Source organism: Lepisma saccharinum, chromosome 8, assembly GCF_977018435.1.
Source record: "Lepisma saccharinum chromosome 8, izLepSacc3.1, whole genome shotgun sequence".
Taxonomy (NCBI): Eukaryota; Metazoa; Arthropoda; class Insecta; order Zygentoma; family Lepismatidae; genus Lepisma; species Lepisma saccharinum.
In genome coordinates this window covers 40,073,240-40,089,587 of record NC_139236.1, presented here as the reverse complement: position 1 = coordinate 40,089,587, position 16,348 = coordinate 40,073,240, and the positions used below count along the sequence as shown (strand labels likewise).

At 38.1% G+C, this 16,348-nt stretch overlaps 1 protein-coding gene across 4 annotated transcripts in view; it reads left to right on the top strand.

Moving 5' to 3' along the window:
- Sh (Potassium voltage-gated channel protein Shaker) overlaps positions 1–16,348 on the top strand; it is a 635,294-nt gene that overhangs the window by 168,014 nt on the left and 450,932 nt on the right. The window contains exon 1 of one of the 4 annotated variants that reach the window (XM_083126536.1): positions 4,060–4,602. The exons of 2 other annotated variants lie outside the window; for them this stretch is intronic. In XM_083126536.1, coding sequence (XP_082982662.1) covers positions 4,520–4,602 — 83 coding nt within the window. In that variant the 5' untranslated portion in view covers positions 4,060–4,519. Of the gene's footprint in view, positions 1–4,059; positions 4,603–16,348 lie in introns of those variants that run through there. One more of the 4 variants, XM_083126535.1, reaches the window with a different exon arrangement.

The following is a 16,348-nucleotide window of genomic DNA, read 5'->3' as shown; positions in this document are numbered from 1 at the left end:
TTTTTACTATTAGTATTCCAAAAGAGCTCCAAAACTTTGGCGTAGATTACAAAACCAAGTCATATTCCGTAACTCAATACAAAGAGTAAATGTAGTTTCTACGTAGTGCATCTTCTGTGTGTGCCTAATCTACATTAATGAGTAAATGGTTCCACAAGCTTTCAAGAATTCAAAATTGTTTATGCCGGAAGTCGCACAAGTATATTTTATAACTAAATTTTCACCAGAATTTCAATTTTTTTCCCCTGAATGAGGTGTATGAGTTAAGAAACTATGAATTTCAGCATATTAACTATGTGAAATGTAACGTAATGAAGACAAACAAATCTCCTGAACTCAACTGGTGTATGCAGTAGAAGTCAGTCCAGAAGATATAATAATAATAAATATTAAATATAATTGTTATAATTTTTAATTATTATATTCAGCTTTTATATATATACATGCATATAAAAATTGAAACTGGTAATAACATAAATGTCTTAGTTGTTAATAATAATTGCTATTTTATTATTATTTTTAATGGTCCTCAGTTTCATGTCAAAGATTTAACCCTCTTCTACAAAAATTTCTGACGATACGTACTACCCTAAGCGGCGCAAAGGTTGCTGTATTATCATTATAATGTAGTGATGTTCTATCTCTACTTATAGGGGATTATATTAAATATAATGTAAGGTACAATAATAATAATACACTAATTTTACGAATATTATTACACATCATGTTACATTTGCAGCCGCTGACATTGCGCATGAACTCATTTACAGACTTCTCTTGTAAGTGAATAATAAGTTCTCGAATGACTATGTTACATGTCTCTCCCCGTTCATCGAATAACACAATCCTTTTAGAAAAAAGATACCGTAATCTCTAGGATTTTCTTCATATTCTGCTGCTTGATCTGTTCATCACTATCATAATAGTAATTTCTTATTCCTTCTCCTACGTCCTTATTTCTGATTTACTTATTAATAGAGCCCGGAAGTTTGGCAAAATACCTCTTTTTATCTACTGCATATAGTGATAAAATTTTTCCGGATATACGTTTCTCATGTTGTTTCGAATGTTTTGGAAGCCTTTTCATTTTGCCTATTTTGCCTATTTGGGACCCCACTGCCTATTTTTAATTGTAATGCTTTTTTTTGCCTTTTTCAATGAAATTTGACCATTTTTTTAAAAAAAATGTGTATATAATTTATTTTTCTCCCAAAACGTTGTTGGCATTTATTTTTCTTCCGTTTATTATGTGAATAATTTTCGCCTTATTTAAGTAATATAGAACTCACGCATGTTTCAACATTGCTGAAGGAGAAAAGTGTGTGAAAAAAGTATTTCATGCTGAGTTAGGATATTGCCTTTCGGTTAATATTTCTTGTGCATGATTGACTGCTGAAGTGGACAGGTTGATTTCGAACAAAAAGAAGATATTTCTGAAATCTCCCTCTCGAACCCGAAAATTTCAGGAAGTGCGATTGAGCTTAGTTTACCTCAGCAACCAGTCTTGACGAGATGGGGAACCTGGATATCAGCAGCTATATATTGTTCTAACAACGTTGAAAAATCAGTGAGATGATCGATGCTCTTCCAGAAAATGAAGCGGCTTCAATTCGTGAAGTGAAAAAAACTCTGTGCTATTCAAATTTATTTTTGCACATTATGGTCCATTGCCTTCTCTCTTTCTCCTTCTCTCTCTCTTTCCTTTTTCCTTCTCTCTTTCGTTCTATTTTTCATCTCTGTCTCTTTTTCCTTCTCTCTCTTTCTCATTTCCTTCTTACTATTTCGTTCTATTTTTCTTCTCTCTCTTTTTCCCTTCTCTCTCCTTGGTTCTATTCTCCTTCTCTCTTTCGTTCTATTTTCTTTCTCTTTTTCCTTTTCTCTATTTCGTTCTATTTTCCTTCTCTCTCTTTCGTTCAATTTTACTTCTTCTCTTTTTCTTTTCCTTCTCTGTTTCGTTATATTTTCCTTCTCTCTCTTTCTCTTTTTCCTTCTCTATTTCGTTCTATTTCCCTTATCTCTATTTCGTTCTATTTTCCTTCTCTCTCTCTCTGTCTCTTTCTCCTTCTCTCTCTTTCGTTCTATTCTCCTTCTCTTTTTCTTTCTTCTTCTCTCTTTCGTTCTATTTTCTTTCTTTCTCTTTCTCATTTTCCTTCTCTCTATTTTGTTCTATTTTCCTTCTCTCTCTCTCTTTCCTCTCTCTTTCGTTCTATTTTACTTCCTCTCTTTTTCTTTTTCCTTCTCTCTCTTTCTCTTTTTCCTTCTCTATTTCGTTCTATTTTCCTTTTCTCTCTCTCCCCTCTTTCTTTCCTTCTCTACCTCTCCTGTACTCTTTCCTTCTCGCTCTCGCTCGCCCTCTCTAATTTTATCCTTCTCTTTTTCATTTTCTGTTTCTTTCTCTGTATTACCTCCTCTCCTTCTCTTTCCTTATATATTTTTCTTCTTTTTTCTCTTTCTTATCACCTCTTTCTATTTCGTTCTCTATTTTCCTTCTCTTCTCTCTCTCTCCTCTTTCTCTTCTTTCTCTCTCTCCCGTTTTCTTGCCCCCTCACTTCCTTCCCCTATAACCCTCTCTCTTGCCCTCTCTTTTTCTTCTCTCTTTCCCCCTCTGTGTATCTATCTACCCATTCGCTCTATTTTCTTGTGTCGGGTGACTGCACAATCTTATCATTGCACCGCCTACACGTTTCCCAACGTGTATTTTTCCATCTCTTAAAGTCGGTGATGTAATCTTTTATGGCACTAACCTCAGCACATTCTCTCCACTTATTAACACGCTTAGCCAAACATATTATTTTCTCTGTCTTGCTTTGTTCATTGATGTTGATTCTTTTCAATTTTCATCTTTCATACTCGCTGAGGTTTTACACCCACCTCTCTCTCTACGCTTTCTACGTGCATCTTTCGTATCTTCCATTCCATTCATTTCTTGGCTTACAAAACGTTACTATTCCTTTAAAAGAATGTTTCAGTAACGAGAAACGTAACATCTTACAGTAATATAAAATGCCTTCAAATTAGGAATTTGTGAAATTTGTATTTGGTTTATTTCGCGACGCTTTTTCTGCCACTTTGGCTACACGCGACGTATACTATGAAGCTGATGATGGAAAACGCGAAAGAACATGTAGACAAAAACTCGGATCCTAAAGCGTCGGTGGCAACACTCAACCACTCAACCCTAGGTCACCTAGGCGGTGAAATAAGATTCCCAGAAACCTGAAGTTTTATGTAGATTCGTCCAACATGGACGTATTGTCACACCATTCTCACTGTTCAGTGGGTTTGAAAATTCTTCCTGGAATTTCATGAATGCAAATGGTCTAGTTTTTACGTGGAAAATAACGAATTTGCTACACTCGGATCTAACATTCCGTTCAAATTTTGTGAAGTTTTATAAACGTTTGGAAACACTGACTGTTTCATGAACACCCTTAAGACTTGTTTCCCTAAGAAAGTTTTACAAACTTTAAAGTGGCAAAGATCGTAGAAATTTAGGATAATTTCGTAAACTTCAAAAATGTTAAAATTTATTTTCCAATCGCATTGTTGCGTGTATAAGTGCGTGTATGTGTGCTTACATGCATATGAAATTCACAATATAGGGTGTACCTAAAGTCTGTGTCCAAATTTTAAGTTTGAAAGAATCGCGTAACGTAATAATGTTTGAAGATTTTTTAAATTATGTCTCAGCTTGATTCCAGTAAACGTAGCAAACTCTGTCGTAAGTGTGCGTCATTACTACATGTCGAATTGTGGATGCGTAAAATTTTATGGGCAATACTTTTGAGGCACCCTGTATATCCTTAAAGGTTACGGAACCAAAAATTTCGATAAAGTAAAACGAAGCAACTTCGGTGGCGATTCCCTCCTCGCGAGTGAGGAGTGTGTCTGACAATTGACAGACGACCCTGCGTAGCGCAGACTCCTCGGCGATTTATACTTCTTTCTCCCTCCCGTCCTCGAACTGAATGTGGCGCTGGGTTCGGGCAACATCGGCTCCGTTCGTCGTCGATCGGGCAGGCTGCGGCGTGCCCGCGTGTTAGCGATCGGTTTGTCGCGTTGATGTTCTCCGCTTACGGGCACGTGAACTCGGACGCAGGGAGCACTGTGTATAGTGCACGGTGACCCCCTTTAAAAGAAAAAGAAAGAAAAGGGGGGTACAGGATAAACGAGTAAAGAAGAAGAAGAAACATCAAAGATACAACAGGCAAAGGAGAGATGAACCAATCCGATCAAGATGACGTGCTGTTGATGCTGTGAAATTTCCCTCCAAACCTGGTCTTCCTGTTGGTGGAAACAGTGTTATCAAAAAGTTTTTTTGTTTGTCTAGTTATGGAAGTGTTGTTCCCGCTGTGACAGTGATGTGCCGTTGTGATGTTTATTGTGATAACATCCAGAGGATGACCTAACCAATGGATGCGTTGCATTGGATGCTAATAATGAGAGGATTCATGTAAAAGAAGAAAGTTCGTTTTTCCTTCTTAGTATCGTGTAACGCTGTGCAAATCCCTCTCCAACAATGGCAGCAGTGTTGTATGGCTTTGGAGACGACAGTAGCGGACGTCACTCCAGATATTCCGATCGGCATGGTGACCATACCACGTAAGTTACAGATTTCTGATATTGTTTCATTACTTAAGATTGGGACAATAGGTTTTACCACCACAAAAACAAGTTTCAAACAAGGTACTTTGACAGCGATTAGAATTATTATTGATCATTCTTGGCGCTGTTGTTGTTCTGTGCAGGTCAACAATCGTTCTTATTCAAACTTTTCTAGTGCATTAGGGGATTCCCCAGCTGAACCGCCTCACGATTTCATGGTAGTAGTTACACATCAACCTTTGTGACAGTTGAGACTGTCCATGGTTAGATTCCCAGTAAGAACTTATCTAAGAGTAAATTAAAACTGTAGGTCCACACCGAGTAGACCCTGCGCATGAAATGCACTTCGGCACACACGTGAGATGCGATACGAGAATTCGTTATAATTTAGACACAAAACATGTTCATTTTTTTGCGATGCAATAAAGCTTTTTACTCGCAAATGTGCGATGATTAACAATGTGTGGAGAAGACAAATCGACAATTAATTCACGCTTTCCCTTTTTTTTCTAACTTTGGCGACACTTTATGGGCCATAAAACAGGGCATTTTTCGTCCGGGAACGATGAAAAATGTGACAGAAAAACCGTTACACGAACTCACTCCTCTAGTTGTATTGTTTCGGTGACGCGAACGCCAATGTTTTTGTCGACAGCCATTCTAACCGAACGTTTCTGTAGTAATACCGAGTTGTTGTGTTTCGACGTCGAACCGGCGACTTAGGAATTCGAGATCGATTCTGGACGTGCTGACGTTGACTGAAGTTTCAATTGCGTGCTGTACTATAATGGCCTCCATATGAGGGAAGAGGGGAGAGGGTTAGGTATAGTCTCCGAGGAGCCACGCGCGATCTTCCATGATTTCAGTGAAAAAAAAATAGTTTTGTCTCTAACCCCCAAGTCTTAACCACGCTTTCACACACATTTATTCGTAAATAATACCGTGAGCGTAACGCTGTGGCTAATCTTTATTTTTTAAAAAAAACAACCTATGTGTGTGGTTTTTCGCAATCACGTGACGCTGTACCGCGTGACGTCACGACTGGGAGCGCTACAAGGCTTTGCGTGTTAAACCTCAATTTCGAAGATTCAGTAGCAAGACCGCTCAGCCCGGACACGGAGCAGCTTAGAACTTCAGATGAGCTGCTGAGTGCTGCTAAGGACAAAAGAAAATCGTGTGAGAGCGGGAAGGGCTCGCTGGATTTGTGGGACAGATGACTATCGTGCAAGTCTCGGGGGCCTAATAACGATATCGCCTGGATCGGACACGGTGGGAATTAGGCAGAGCGTGGTTACGAATCCGTGACACTCGACCCTTAAGAGAAAATCTTTGGTGTAATTGCACTTTTGAGTTTAAGAACTGTTTTCCGGAAACTGTTACGGTCTTAATTGTCTCCGAGATTCAGTTCAGTTGTCCCTCAACGTGGATGTTCGTAAGATAGCCCCAACCGGCGCTGGCACTCAAATGATGCTAGGAGACTTTTGATTAAATGGGTTCGGATTCTAAGTGGAATCATGTTCCTTAAGTTATCATTACCGGAAAAAGAGTTAGGATGACACCCTAACACCTTTTGTTTCGCAGGAGTGTATCAAATCTTATCTACCAAGTTACAGAACAGAGAATAGTTATGGATCAAAACTTAGTGTTACAAGAGTGTGTCTCTACTTTCGTAAACATTTTGATAACCTTGAGATCATTGGTAACGCTGCCCCTTTGTGAAAAAAAGGGCCCCGGTTTCGATTCCCTCTGGAGACTGTATCGATTAGCCAGTTCGTGCATAAAGTGAACTTAAAAACAAAGTCCTCCTACAATTTTGAACACCTTAGAAAATGTACATCAAATTCAAATGTTGATCCAAAGCAGTTCACAAATTTCCTTTCCGTCTTTAATATTAACCATATCCCCAGAGATATTTTGAAGAACTTGTTTTATCTGCATCAAGGTGACGAACTTCAAGAGAACTTGTTCTAACGAAAGGATTAAAGAAATAAAGTTAACTGTGGTTACATCAAATCGAAAGATACTTGCAATTTTCAATTGTGTTATGAAGGAAGTTCACACTAACCAATAGTAGCTTAAATTTCGTTTCACTCTGGATACCATGCTAGAAACTATGAATGCTAATAACGACTGCAAACAACATATGACAGTTCACTAGGATCATTTGGGAAAGGGATAACCTTAGTAAGGTTAGAAATGTGTATTGTATGACATTTTAATCTGAACTGGTGGACTAGTTTCTGAAAATGACAATACTTTCTTTTTTTCTTTTTTTACATGTAAACAGAACATGAAATGACTTATCGTGAAGAGATACGTACATTTTTAATATAAATGACAACGTGTTGAGCGTTCAGTAGATACTTAAGAAGTACGACGTTTATAAATCGCATAAAGGAGAAGTTCTAGATTGATTTTGCGTGGAAATTTTTTTCTCTGACAGTGCAAAAAAAATTCCAAGCTTAGAGATTGTGTGGTCGCCAAGCTAATAGAACTAGATAGAATCACACAGAATAGTATTTATTAGCGTTTTCTTGCTGAAGAATGCTAAGTCAAACACTGATATACATAATATGAACAGCTTTTGGCCAATCGTATTTTAATTATCATATTTTTCATTGCAACGGTTATTACGTTTCATGCAGGTAGCGAGACCATGTTTGTCAAAGTATCACGCGTAGCAGCTTATATTATTATATCGCAGGATACAGAAATGTGTGTAACTTTAAGTTAATTTATCTGTTACATTTAATAACATTCATCCTCATCGTCAGTATAAACTTGTTGGAAGACGAGACAAAGCAAAATGACCAAAGTGTCACGTGCTTGTGGACATATATTTATCAGCATAATAAATATAGGGTTTTCCAATAAGAACGATATGATTTTACAATGAAATGAAATAAAAACTATTTCAGACACAATCAAACTTTTTATATTATTTTGAAGCATGGTTTATTACATTATGTTTTGAATAACACATCATTTAAGTGTCCACCTAGACTTCGTGCACGCGAGTGAATTCGATGAACCCAATTTTCGATGACTTCGTGCAATAACTCGGGCCTAATGTCACGAATGCAGCTTTCGATGTTCAATCTTAATGCATCAAGGGTTCGTGGTCTGTTTGCATAGACTATAGATTTCAAATAACACCACAAAAAGCAATCTAAGGGTGTTAAATCACAACTTCTTGGAGGCCAACTAACAGTTGCAATTATCCTTTCACCAAACTGTTCTTGCAATACGTCGATAGTGGCATTAGCAGTGTGAGATGTGGCACCGTCTTATTGGAACCACATGTCCTCCAAATCAATTTCATCTAAATTTGGCCACAAAAAATCTGTTAACATCAATCGGTACCGCTCACAAGTCACTGTAACTGCATCTCCTACCCCGTTTTGGAAACAAAATGGTCCGATGATGCCACCATGCCATAAACCTCACCATACAGTGGCCTTTTGCGGATGCAGGGGCTTCTCGTGGATCTCCTGTGGATTGTTTTCACACCAAAAAGGACAATTTTGTTTAACATATCCACTTAACCAGAAATGAGCTTCATCTGAGAAGATAACTTTTTGCCCCAAATTATGATCCGTTTCAAGTTTCAAAAGAACGTTTTTTGGATAATAACCAAATGTTCTTGAAGCGTGTATTTAGCCATGATGAATTGTCACAGTATACTAAACACAAATGACAACTAGTGACAGTTATAACATTTGAAGCATAGTTGCCAGTTCATTTCAAAATCATATCATTCTTATTGGAAAACCCTCTATATTCACATCGCCATAAAGATTAGGGTCGTTATTGATATTATAACGTCCATGTCAGTAAATGTTTCATTACATAATTTTGTAAATGTTTCCTGCTTCCCCAAAAGAGGCAAACAGCTTGGTGGGCCGGACTGACTCTAAACTATTGTAGTTTAGTTTTTCTGACGCGCTGAGCCCGCTGGTGAGCAGTGTCAGTGTGACTGTTTACTCCAAACTTGGTTGTCGCGTTGATGTAGTGGAAACAGCAGATTCTTGCATAAGATCTTCCAGATATGGAAAGTCAAATGATGGTCACGTCCACTTAACATTCTTAACAATGAACTGTATTAATGCATTTTTAGAAAACATGTTCAGAAGCATAGTTCCGATTGTAAACTACGAGTAACTCCACGCTGTGGTACCAGGCACCGTCCACGACATCTTTGCAAAGGCAACAGATCATGTTTCGGTTGCACTGACAGAGACGATTTCACACAGGTAGAACAGAGGAAGAAGAAGATCAAACGAAATGTTCGGTAGCTCAATTGACACTTATTAGAAGGAAGTTTTCCTTCATTTCAAATTCTAAGTACTATTCTTCAAGAAAATACATTTTGTATGGGGAACCCACAACTAGAAATTGTTACAAGAATAAACAAAACAAATGCACACAACTTTAAAACCAGGATTAAGTGATGGAATGGCACGATAAGTCAAGAGATCCATGTTCGAATCCTAGTCGAGCCTGTATATTTCGCTTAATTTTACCACAGCCTAAGTTAATTTAAGCAAAAGAAGTATGAGATGTAAATTATTGTACTGGATAGAAGTTGTTGTATGGTGACCTGAGCGCCATCTGTTGCTAATAATACTAGAGAAACAAAAGAAAGTAGTCGTGGATTTGAATAGAGCATCAAGACAATATATAAGTTATAAAATCTCAGTGCGAGAGAAAGGTAGCATCTAAACGAATTTGGAATAAGACAGTGTATAACACTGGCGTACTTACAGGGGAGCTGATAGGTCCACAGTCCTCCTCCAGAATTTTGAGAAAATCAAATGAAAGCTGTCAAGAACTCGGGAAAATCCAGAGTGGTAAATGCAAACGCATCTTAAAATGACTCCCAATTGCCATTTTCGAGAGTATAAAGTTCTAAAAATACGAGATATATTATTGTGTGTACCATTCTCCTAGAAATCAGCTGTGTACTTTCCACATTTACAATCCCAGCTGCTCCTGGAAAAAAATCCTTCGGAGGCTAGATAATGTGAATTTAATGACACTGCATTGACAATGAATTGGTTGATTTCAAACGAATTGTTGATAAATGTAGAATGTCAAATGAAGGTCAAACTATTGAGATACTGGGCACTTTAGATGCGGCAATTTTTGGAAGGAAAATGGGTCTTTAGCGTAACTTTTGATAGGATTTAACTGCAGCTTAATGAAGAGAGACGTACACAAATTTCTAGAAGCATCAACTTTAAGCTGGGAGCCCTTTCCTCAGAGGCGGAAATACCATTTCACGAGGAAGAAAGCTCGCTTGACACGTAAGGAAAAGCGTTTCCCTTTTGTTTTCACACTTAGCCGCTTCCATTCAGCCAGCCCGCCACGAATCATCCCTTGGATATTCAACCAATGACAGTCCAACAATGGAGGGTGGGATTGCACCGCCCGGGAAGGAACAACGATTCCAAGATTCGAGAGATGGGGAATGTTGGTTGGTCTTCCCCTTCATGACGTCATTCTCAGGCTATACCTTGTGAAAATTTGTGCTAAATCTTTACTTCAGTTCTTTAAAATAAGGTTATTTTTCACCTCGCAGGTTGCTGGAAAGATATCGAAATTTTCCAGTAGATGGTGTTGCAGAGATACAATTCGGGGTCTGCAAATTGTGCTGGGTCCAATTGTCTTATTCTTCCAAAATATTTGATATTGTTCACAGGAACTTGAGGTTGTGTGTTCTTCCTTCTGTTTATGAATGCATGAGTGAAATTCAGCATATAAGGAAAATGTTTGTACAGTCATGTACATTTCTGTGTTGTAACGTCATTTCTTTTAGCTGGGTCATTAATACCCAGAAGTGTCGGTAATTCTAGAGTAATGTGTAAAATCGGGCCTTACAGGAGCATAGCGTTGTGTGGTCTCGAAATGTTTAGCTTGGAAGCATGAACAAAAGCACATGCTCGTACTGGATGAGTCCTTTAGGAATAGGGGTAGAACAAGATCCGTTAAAATCGTCTGCTGCTGAAATATCATAGACGTTTCACGCACAGGAATGTCACCGGAAAAAATACGTGAAGAACGAACGTAAACTCAACAAGGCGAGCGACAATAAACCACCAAAAGAACGCATAGAAAATAAATTCTGATCTGCAACCTACAACGTTGTTTCGTGCAAGTTTATACCTATTTCTCCTATTGCGGTTTAGATTCGTCCTCTCAAACTAATCTGGCATTCTGCGATCAGACAGTAGCGGAAAATATCACCCAGAATCACACAATGTTAAAACGTGACGTGTTAAGTAGTTTTGGGCAACCCATTTACATTTGCTTCTGGTTCTACGTGCTGGTGTTCTTCCAAACGTTTGACATATGATGTAGTTGAAATAAATGTGAGGTGTAAATTTCACATTTTACATAGATTTACCAGTTTATGGAAAATTAGCTTAGATACGTTAAAGTCTACACGATGCAAATATATACCTATATATACACACTGTGTACATTTATTGAATATAATTCAATCTAAATGGATCAGTGTTTTAAAAAAAAAATCTCTTTGAGTCGTAAGGTAATAAAAGAAATCTGAGAATTCGGATTTCACATATACTTTTATGTGTACTTATTCTAGTGTCTTTCGTGGACTTGAAGCTCTCCAGTACCCAGTGCATCTCTTATTTAAGCCTTTCCAATAGATATTCCTTTATAACCACTGTAACGTGGAGACTTTTCACTATTAGTGTTTAGAAGAAACAGTTTTTCTTCATTTCAAACCCTACGTACTGTTCTTTAAGAAAACATATTTCATAGATGGAACCCACAAAGTAGTAAGTTGTTCAAAAGATCAATGAAAGAAATTGTGCACAACTGTAAAACCAGGATTACTGCACAAAAAAGTAAAAATTACGCTCGATATGTTCGTATATTTTGATATCCCAAAGGTCAATACCAACAGGGGATAAGGTTAGTTGAGGTGGCCTTTTCGCGAATGCTTTTAGAGTGTATCTCCTAATCACTTTGTCTCTAAGCTATTTTAAGGTAATTTCATTCTTACTCGGAAACGGATAGATTTGTAATGATGAGGTAATTTGTCAAACTGCCAACTGCAGCAGTGACAGATTCGCTTTTCATTTGCCAATGTACATTAGGTTTTTGTAAATTAAAACAAGGCAATATGGAACAGTATCGAAAAACTTTCAGATGTTTACAGATCTTAATCAAATTATCCTAAACTAAAATAACTTTTGTAAATCGGCTATATCTTTAGAATTGAACAGATGTCGCTAGAGTTAGTACAAAGTAAAATTTGTAAAAATTATTACATAAACAGTACATTGTTCAAAATATTCCCATGCTTTATTTACATTTATCAAAGCTTGCATCCTGAAGGAATCTGCATAAGGAAAATGCATTGAAAACAAGTTCTTAAAAGTGGTGATTATGTAACATCTTTGATATTTCTGACATTTTAAGGGTTAAAGTATTGCCTGTAAATGACCTACGATTGGAGTTAGAGGGTACAAAGATACGGTAAAATAAATTTTAGGAAACTCAGAGTAATAGGTAAGTATGTTACTGATGGAGGAGATGTGTTTCTTTTGGAACTACTGTTGCTCACGGGACGACATTTTCACGAGACGAGTGTAACTTTGCTGTAGAAAGGGCCCATACCTCAGAGTTGTAACACATTCCACAATACAAACTTGCAGTGAAATCATGTTATGGTCAGAGTCCGTTATTCTAGGAAATTAAATTTACATACAAAATCGGGAAATTTTATTTTTCATTTTTATTTTAACAAATAAGGTAAAATTAAACTTCAAATTAAATTAGCAACCAACAATTAAGCATTATACAACACTTAATTTAATGGAAAACCTGTTCATTATAAGCCATGCATTATACAATTTAATTTCCCATGTGTTAATTTAATAAACAGTTATGGTCAATTCGTGGATAGTGAGAGTGGTAATAAGGCCGAGAATTCTAAGAAAGGACTCCTCGATACCTAAACAAATATAACATTTAATAGAAATTTAGAATAAGCAAAAGGAATCTAATCTAGATCAAAGTAATGACTACATAAGCTAATATAATTTACAGGAAACCTAACCTACGTACATAAATTCCCCATCATATCACCACACTCACCATACACGTTGTTAATCGGAGCTTTGATAAATGTATCCTTTCCCCGTGACGGTTGCCTCAAGACAAAGCATGCTGGTTCCATGCGAGCCAAGCATGCGAGCCAATCAGCTTGAGGCATGACGTCACGCAATGGTACCAACTTATTTTTGTGGGCCCTGCAGAAAATGGCATCACGGGCGTTGTGTAAATTCTGTTGGGAGAAAACAATTTGTGTGTAACGTATGTCAGGTTCCACAACCTTAATGAAGCACTCGCTTTATTGTCACAGGATCAATTACAACGTCTAACAAAATATTTTTTAATAAATTGTATTATTAACTTCTGGCTCACACGATGTTGTGAACATGTAGTAGAAACTACAGTTATTTTTTTGGTATAACTTAGTATCACTAACATTATTTTGTAGGCTACAAAACTGCTGTAAATTTATCCGTAATGCCTCATATTGCGTACATGGACGAAATCTGCAATCAGATTTTAGCTAATAAACAAAATGTTGTGTCGTGTCGGATTCGGTGTGCAGCTGGCCTAAGATGTACATAACCATTCATTTCAGGAATATTTATATTCCATTATTTTTTACAGGCTTTAATGTTGAACGGGCGCCTTTTCACATAGCCGTTTATCTCAAATGAGAAACACGTCTATTAGGGGAAATTTCCCCATCACAAACTCCGTTCCTGGAGACCGGAATGCTTCAAGTTTCAGCAACGGAAATGGACTTTCTCCTCATTTACAGGTTTCCCCCCAAAGTGCCAGAGATGCTCCTCAGATAATCCGTGGCGTCCTCTCGTAATCCTACCATGAAGGAGGAGATCATCACGTGGCAGATTTCGGAATCGCGGGCTATTAATAGATACAGCTGATCACTCTTGGAAACTCGTAAGCTGTTTATAGCTTTTGCGGCGCGGCTTTTGTGTCGAGGATAGGGCGTCTTCTTCCCCCCCAAAAAAACACTTTAGTGCCTATTCCAGTCTCCGGAGATAGTGCCACGAGAAGGACTAGGTGATGAGGATGCTGCGCGTGGCGTGATGGGAGATTTCGTGCGCGCGCTCCAATCTGCCGTTGTAATCACTTTAGCACGTCGTTACGAATATCCTTGCACCAATCAGGAAATGTTTTACTTCCGACCGTTCCCTATCCTTATTGGTTGCGTTCCGCAATTTCTCCGAGCACAGCATACTGTTCTCTAGGGCAACGTAAACTTACCGTGATACAATACTGGCATTCTTTTGTCTCTTGTAGGTAGATGGTTATATTGTTCAAGATCTTGAACTAATTTCAAAAGTTGCACCACTGCTATCTTGATCGCCTATACTCTGTCCCGGGAAACTTTGGAGCGATCGAACGAAAGCAAATCTCTGCGCAGGTAGTGACCCGAGAGGGGCTCGACGAATGAACACGTAAGAGGAAACAGGATTACGTGAAGAGGGGAGCGACTGCAGTTACCAGCCTTTGCAGTAGCGTGTACTGCTCCACCAACTCGCTATCTCCCCTTCCCTAACATTATGCGCGGTCTTGCTCCAGAGATTCCTGAATAGAGTATAGTCCACTTACAAGGGTGGAAAGTTGCCAGTAAAATCAGTGATGTCATCTTGGTCTGTAATTTGTCAGGTTTTAAAAGTGATCAGTAAACTCAGTACTTTTTGTTTTTATGGCTGTAATTAGTGATTTTTTGTCTTTGTTACTCCTTTTTGTGCAATGCAAGATTACTTCTTAGTGAAACGAAACATGCGGCAAGACTGCTGAGAATAATAGCCTCATTTTGTTAAATAATACAAAAAACACGATGAAAAAGACACTAAAATTGGTTCCAAACTTTCTAAACGTTCCCTCATTGTCATGTTATTATTTGTGACTGCAGACAATATTGTTGCTAGATGGCGCAGAGAAAGCAATTGAAGCTAAGAATAAAAATGCATGCAGATGCAGGGTAGAATACCATGGAAAAAGCATGAATTCGTCAATAACTTTTTTCTTAAATGTCAACACGTTAAGTAATTATATTTATTTCTCATAAAAAGGAATGTTTTTACCATTACTGTTCTTGCACAATATTGTAAACATACTTTAATGTTAATAACAAAAACATTTAATTTATGGCTAGACTGTAATTAAATTGGAAGGTAAAGTTTATGTCACTTTCAGTATTCGCGAAAATGAGGATGAAAGTTGATAACATAAAATTGGTGAAAGGAACTTCAAAAATACAGGACACAAGAGCCACAGAGGATTAAGCTGGCTGTGTGTCCTGACGCCAATTTGATAGGCCGTCTCTGAAAGGTGCAAGACCATACTTGAAGCGAGCATCCTCCGCGAAAGGTCTTGCAGTGCGGTCTTGAAGAAGTGGACTGGAAGTGAAAGTCTTTCGAATTGCACTTCGCCTGCAGCGCCAAATACGATCAGTAGATAAAACTGATGAGTCTTTTTTCCCCCGCGTTATAAACACTTGGTTTTCACCAAAGTAATCACATAGCATGTTCAAATGTTCTTATACATACATTTCCACGCATAAGAAGAACTTCAATCAACAACTTGTTGGCCTGAATCCGTTTCTACCTCCTTGATTTCAAACAAATGAACAACGAGAGCGGAAATCGCGTGACCAAGTCTGCAACAATCCGTATTCCGAGCTTGTGTACTTGGCGCTTTCGAACTGCACTAGGTGACGTCACTTCCGTGAAGACCATACTTCAAGTATGTACTTCGGACACAGACTTGGTCTGCAAAATGCTGTCTGTGTAAAGTTCAGTACAAGCTTGGAGACACTCGGATCTTATGTCCCTCACAATCTAACGGTGTGTGCGATCAGCACATGTTCACGTGGGTGTTATTACAGAATAGGCAGCATCGAAGGGATGTGGTGGAAACACGTATCTTCTCTCCTCGTCAAGAGTGGAAGGGGATGCTCTTTCTACAGCACCATGGGGGGCCATAATACAAGCATTGCTATCTTGAAAACATTGCCACTTACCATCAAACTAGCAACATTAAATATAAGCAAACAAGTGAAGATGCTACAAAATGTCATGTAGATAAAGTGTCTGGCTCTAAGGTCACTTGTAAATTTATCAAAATATGCAGACAAACGAGGTTAGACAAGTGTTTCAAGAACATCCATCATTACACAGATGGTGATTGCAGCGTTCCTATGACATTCAGTGCAAACTAATAAGCATGTAACTTTCATCGCTAGAGGGCAGCAGCGTGCTATCCATATGTTGAGTGCTTCCATATTATCAGCAGGGGTCCATATTACCACCATTTCCTCTATGTATATCAAGGCATAAAACGCGATCTGTAGCTCGGATTCCACCATGAGGATCACATCGACAACATGTTTAGGAAAATACACCGAAAACAAGCCAATGAAAATGATTGAAGCGTGGAAGTAACTGATGTCGCAGGATAAGAGTTTTAGTTTATTTGAAGCAAGCAACCTTTTATAAAATACTATCAACGATAGGTATATTCGACCTTCGGGTGTGATTATGCCAGAGAAATAGCCCATTCACGGTTCTTGTATGTGCCGGTGTTAATACGCTCGCTCGACGAATGACGGACGGTTTAATTTTCATTATTTGTCTCGTGGCGAATGTTTGCGAAAATAAAA